The sequence below is a fragment of the Charadrius vociferus genome, unplaced genomic scaffold, assembly GCF_000708025.1.
Source record: "Charadrius vociferus isolate BGI_N301 unplaced genomic scaffold, ASM70802v2 scaffold200, whole genome shotgun sequence".
In the NCBI taxonomy this organism is placed as follows: domain Eukaryota; kingdom Metazoa; phylum Chordata; class Aves; order Charadriiformes; family Charadriidae; genus Charadrius; species Charadrius vociferus.
In genome coordinates, this window is record NW_009646515.1 from 1,373,974 (window position 1) to 1,380,339 (window position 6,366).

General features: G+C 53.9%; 1 protein-coding gene across 1 annotated transcript in view; it reads right to left on the reverse strand.

Moving 5' to 3' along the window:
- Positions 1–2,309: 2,309 nt before the first annotated feature.
- The window catches only part of RS1 (retinoschisin 1), a 15,945-nt gene continuing 11,888 nt past the window's right edge, over positions 2,310–6,366 (reverse strand). The window contains exons 4-6 of the mRNA XM_009884733.1: positions 4,076–4,217; positions 3,737–3,932; positions 2,310–2,595 (exon numbers count right to left, since the gene is read on the reverse strand). Coding sequence (XP_009883035.1) covers positions 2,443–2,595; positions 3,737–3,932; positions 4,076–4,217 — 491 coding nt within the window. The 3' untranslated portion in view covers positions 2,310–2,442. The remainder of the gene's footprint in view (positions 2,596–3,736; positions 3,933–4,075; positions 4,218–6,366) is intronic.

Genomic DNA, 6,366 nt, shown 5'->3' on the forward strand with positions numbered 1-6,366 from the left:
ATAGCCACCATCTCAGCAGGTGGGGCTTGGTCTTTTCTACATCTCTGTTGACTTCATACCGTTAGTATAGTAAAGCAGAAGCTTTCAGACTTGCCAGAACAGCGTATTTTCCTGACAGCATATTTCCTCTGACCTCAGAGGGTTGTGATCAGTGGCACGAAGTCTAGTTGGAGGCCTGTAACCAGTGGTGTCCCCCAGGGGTCAATACTCGGTCCAATTTTGTTTAATATATTCATTAATGACCTGGATGAGGGGACAGACTGTATCCTCAGCAAGTTTGCTGATGATACCAAACTGGGAGGGGTGGCTGACTCTCCAGAGGGCCGCGCTGCCATCCAGCGGGACCTGGACAGGCTGGAGAGCTGGGCAGAGGGGAACCTAATGAGGTTCAACATAAGCAAGTGCAGGGTCCTGCACCTGGGGAGGAAGAATGCTAGGCACCAGTATAGGTTAGGGGTGGACCTGCTGGGAAGTAGCTCTGAGGAGAAGGATCTGGGGATCCTGGTAGATAGTAAATTGTCCATGAGCCAGCAATGTGCCCTTGTTGCCAAAAAGGCCAATGGAATCCTGGGCTGCATAGGGAAGAGTGTGGCCAGTAGGTCAAGGGAGGTCATTCTCCAGCTCTACTCTGCACTGGTGAGGCCACAACTGGAATACTGTGTCCAGTTTTGGGCTCCTGGGACTCTTTAGCCTGGAGAAGAGAAGGCTGAGGGGAGGAGACCTTATTGTTGCTTACAAGTATCTAAAGTGTGGGTTGAAGCAGGATGGAGCCAGACTCTTCTTGGTGGTTCCCAGTGACAGGACGAGGGGCAATGGGCACAAGTTGGAACATAGGAAGTTCCGTTCCAATACACGGAAAACTTCTTTACAGTTCGGGTGACAGAGCACTGGCACAGGCTGCCCAGGGAGGTTGTGGAGTCCCCTTCTCTGGAGATTTTCAAGACCCGCCTGGATGCATTCCTGAGTAATGTACTCTGGGCAATCCTGCTTTAGCAGGGGAGTTGGACTAGATGATCTCTAGAGGTCCCTTCCAACTCTAAAAATTCTGTGATTCTGTGATTATTATTTGTCTGTATATACAGGAAAAAACAAGGCAGAAACATCTGCCCTCACAAATGAATAAAATGTGACAAATTGCACAGACATCCAAAGGCTTTTCTCATCGTTTTCGTCACGTCTCACTTGGTTTTAGTCACACCTCTTCTCCAGCCCTGCACACCAAGCTTTTGCCTCTCTGCCCATAGGGGTAAGAAGAGGGCATGAGAGGCAGATGGCCTCCCTTGGTGCCGTTGTCTTTGTGCCTCTCCTCCCTCCAGTGCCAATGCCACGACTCTTTGGGATGGATGTATGGGTTGTTAAAAGGTTGTTAATAGGAAAAAGGCATCTGGTGCCTGCCAGTTTGCTGCTGCAGACACGTGGGAAGCCAAGCAGTGGCTGTCACCCTGGAGCCCCCGACAACCTTCACACAAGGGAGCTGCAACGTCCGTGATTCCTGGCTGGGGCGTGCTGGGTTCCAGTTCCTGGGCAGGGGCACAAGCCATAACCCCCGGGGGTATTCTCCCTGGGGAGATGGGTGCACCATCACGGCTGCCATGCACCCCAAATTCCTCAGGCACTCAACAGCCACTGGGAAATGGGCCGTGGAGATCAAGGCAGTAAATGAAAACAAGTCCCTGTTCCTGTGCCCAAACAGAGGGGAGCGATGTGCCCTGGGCTGCCAGGGATGTGTCAGTGCAAAACCGGAGAGGACATGGAGGGGGTTCAGCCACCCACTGCACAAAGGACTGACGCTTGTCCCAAAAACCGCCTCAGCAGCTCAGGCCGAGGGGACCTGATACAGGGGGACATGAGGAGATTTCAGAATGCGAGACACAGGTGGGACCTGTCATATTGGAGACTGGCCAGATCTGGCCCCAACCCTGTCTCAGGGATGGCAGAGATCAGCAGGAGGAGCACGAGGAAAAGCAGGATGAGATGTCTGCCCCAGTGTGAGAGCCCTCCCTGGCCCCGGTGGAGTGGTGAGGGCTGCCCAAGGATGAAGCAGGCAGAATAATGAAGCGCAGACCTGCCCTCCCCAAGAGAGCCCAAGCCCTGCCTTTGGACCCCATCTGCATTTATTTTGGCCTCCACAGCACACTGTGACAATGATTTCCCCAATCTAACACCCAGGGAGGGCCAGAAGCACCACATCTCACAGGATCAAAGCTGCGGCCACGAACCGACTCGACTTGCCCAATGCGTGCCCCATAAACACCCCTCAGCTCCACAGCAGGGTGTAGCTTTATCACCAGGCGTGGTGCGAAGCAACATTTTATTCAAGACAGCCCTTCCCTTTGCAGGCTGGGCATTTACACCGCAGGACCGCGGCCACAGCAGGCGTCGGTGGCGAGATGGGGTGGCTGCACAGGCAGACACCTGCACGTCCGCCCCAGGAGACGGCGCTCAGCCGCACTTGCCCAGGCACTCGAGGAGCTCCATGCGGATGGCGATGCGCACGTGCCAGCCCAGCGGGATGAGGCGGATGTATCGGGCCACGATGGGCGGCCGCAGCAGGTTCTGCACCGAGGACGAGCGGTCTGAGTTGCCATAGAAAACCTGGGGAGAGAGGTGTGGGTGGGCGGTTAGGGGGCTGGAAATCCTGCCCCATGAGTTTGGGGTGCTTGTGCAGAGCAGAGGCGGAGGAAGGTCCCTCTTCCCCACCCCCAAAATAAAAAACTTGAAAAATATCAGGATGCAGATGATTTTTGTAACACTGACTGCGTTTTCTGAGTAAGTCCCTTTCCCCGCATTGTTCCTCCACTTTTTCTGGTTAGGCTAGACTTAATCTCCCCCCACTCTCTCTGATTTGCCTTCCTCCAGCAATGCAACATGTGTTTGGAGTCAGTGTGGCTGACCTTGGCTGTTTGCAGTTCAGGAGTCAGGCTCCCAGACACACCAATACAGACAAAAAGATGTATTGGGGGGCCCTTCCCCACTGCCTGGCTGTGCTGCCATGTCTCCCACTGCCATGACCTGTTTTTGGGAGAAAGCTCAGCACCTCTCCAGGGCTGCAGGAACCCTGCAAAGCCACCAGAGCCTCCGATGCTGCAATGGGGCCATCCCCATGGATGGACACCAAAGACGCCTGGGAGGCAGCAGCTGTGGCATCCCCCAGCCCAGCTGGGTTGCACAGGGGCTATGGACACCACTGTAGGGTCCCCCAAGTGCAATTTTTTTGCTTCAAACCAACCACTAAGAAGTGCCGCATGAAAACAGGTCGGTGGGTTGTGACTTAACTAGTTGAGAATTTTGTCTCAGCGGGTTTTCTGCATCAGCGTTGTGCCTGGACTTAAGGCAGAAGCAGGAGCCCCCATTTTGCAGTGCTCAGGCACAGATGGAGTTGTGCGGCCCCAGCAAAGAAAGGCATTTTATCATGGAGGTGCCACTTCTCCTTCAGTGCCTGCTGATGCCTCCATCCTGGTGAGTTTATTCTCAATGCCACCATCATCATGAGCAAAAAAATGCATTTTGTACTTCTGCGGCTGGTCAGTATGGCACTTGTTCTTAGCACCAGGGGAGGATGACACTCCCCTCCATGCTGCCCCTGGATATGGGGTGAGTGCCAGGCCCTGTCCACCCCTGCTGCTCCCACAGGAACCCCTCCTGGGGCATATCCCCGCTGGGACCCGATGCTTTCATATCACCAAATGTGCTCCCCCTCCCCTCCACCAGTGGCCAAAGCATGAAGTCCACCAACCCGGTTGTTCCCAGTCTGATCCTTGTAGTAAACCCAGTTGAGGTTTTCATCGGTGCGGTACTGCACGCTGTACTTGGTCATCCACTCGTCAGCATCGCAGCGCCCTTGTGTGAGGATCCCCGAGATCACCTTCACCTCCTTCAGGTCGATCTGCAGCCACTGCCCATTGTCCTGGTACTTGGAGAGCCATGCGCACCTGGGGGGACACCACCAGCCCCGTACATCCTCCACGGATGCCCTCCCGTCCTGCCCCTCCTGCCCCCACACTGCCAGGGGACCCCCAGCCCCTCACACCCGCCTGCCCATGGGACCCCTCATGGGGGGCGTTTTCAGACTCACCCGAAGCCTTGGCCATTGAGGCGGGCCTTGTTGGCTGTCCAGGAGGAGTACCAACCCGTGTACTGCTCAGGGTTGGAGCAGCTTATCTGGTCAGGGGTGACAGCGCCAGACTCGAAGCCCAGGGGCTTGTGGTAGGGGCACTCTGCAGAACAAGGGAAACAACATGCTACTACAAGGCCACGAATGGCTTTGTGTGCTGGTTGCGTTTGCACGCTTGTTGTCAACACCCTCTGTGGTTTCGCTGCTCCCTGTCCTCCCAGGCCGGGATGCTGGGGATGCTCTTAAACCCAGACCACACCCCCTGCAATATTTGCTGCCCAGGGGCCATGGGGCCTTCATTTCTAACTCTTCTCTTGTATGAATTTCTGACTGTCCTCTCTCTCTCAAACTTCCTGAACATTTGCTGCCTGCAGCATTTTGGAGGGAAGGTTTTATTCAGGTGTTGCAGTCCAAATCTCCTTCTTGCAAGCACCTGGAAGCAGATCCAGATTGGATCCATCAACCTGGATTCAGCCTTCAGGCTGTCAGCCTCTGCACGGTGCTTGAGAAATGCCTGGCATGGCTTTTCTTGCTGGGATTTATCTCCTTCTGCTCCTCCATTCACTGTCTTGATTTATGGCTATGTCTGCAGGGAAAAATTGGTGAGCCTGCTCTGATCATCCCTCCACAATCACCCTCAGATCTTCTGCATTTTCTGCTATGGGAACTATCTCTGTATCTGGAGATGGTCTTGTCTTGTGGAAAACCTTCAGGTACTCTGATGTGATGTGTAATGCTTGGCCCTGCTGAAGGCTCAGGAATCTCCATCTGAGTTTTTGTCTTCAGATCTTCAGGCCACCAAACCAGACCTCGCAGTTGTCTTCTGCAATAGCAAGAAGTTCAGCAAGACTCCCACTGGCTGCAAAACCACTAGGCATAGAAATAGTCAATCATCATTAAAATTTTCTGTGGTGGGTCACCACACAGTGCTCTGAAAGGCAAGCCTTTGGTGATGCTTCCATGCAGAGCACCTGCATGCTACCTGGACCTTGTTGGGTTTTCTGTTATGAATTTTTTTTTATGATGTGAGCCAGTTATTGCTACTTATCTATATACACATAAAGAAGGTGCTCACAAATGTCAGATGGGAATTGCCTGGGCAAACATCTATATCATGGGCAGTTTTTTTCTAATTTTGCAGCCTGTGGCCCATGTGTGGTCCCCCAAGGGTGACTCTGTCACATTTTCCAGTTTAGCGTAGTTCATTTCACGTGTTTCAGCAATAAAGGAGAAAGCAAAGCTCTGCGTAGCTTCACACGTGGGTAGGACGTTTCCTGGCCATAGCCATGCCTGACCGACCAGCGTGACACCTCGTGTTAAAAATGACCGGCACGTGGGGAGCACCAGCAGGCGCCCAGGGCCTGGCATGACCATGGCCTTCCTGGTGCAATGCCCCAGCACTGCGGTGGCATGGTCGATGTCTCATTAGCAAGCTCCACTAGGTCGATATCGTATGCATCAATATCTCATTAACATATCTTGCTCAGCTGGTGCCTCATTAACATGTTTTTCCCCATGAAAACACATAGCCACTGTCCCACCTTCCTCCAGGCACGGAAACATCACGCTTTTCCACTGCATTAAAAACCCTTCCTCCCCTCGTGCAAGGGGGTGGCCAGGCTGGGGTGGCCCTGCATGTTTACTACTCGGCAGGCTTATCTCGAAGCACACGTAACTTTACTTTTAGCAACACTAATCCGCAGACCACACAACTGTAATGGAATTAGCAGGTCACCTTCTGGCGTGTCCGGCTGCGCCACACGCAGGGACCCACGAAACAGATGCCTGGTGCCTGCCTGCCCAAACCGGCTCAGCCATTTAATGCCATTACCGCCAACCTGGAGAAAACTCATGCAGCAGCTGCAAGGCTGGCTGGTCCCCTCTGGCCATGCCAGACACAGCTCTGCAACACCTCAGCATGGCTGCTCTGCAAACCGTCCCTGAGGAGCAGAGATGCTGGGCCACACCGCCGTGGCTGGGCCGGGCTGGGTGAGGAGAACGCAAAGCCCCCCCTGCCTGGGGAGAGAGACAGCTGGGAGATACAGTGACAACATTCATTATTCAGGAGAACAGCCTTCATTAGGCAAGGAAGATGCCTTCATTACTCAGCTAGATAATGCTAATGTGTGAGAGCACCCCTCACACCTTGCCTGGCCAGGAAAACTAGAGCTGCTCCTCACACTCACGTGTCCCTCAGCCATGGATGGATCAACCAAACCTGTCGTGTCTCCTTCCCTTCCCTTCCCTTCCCT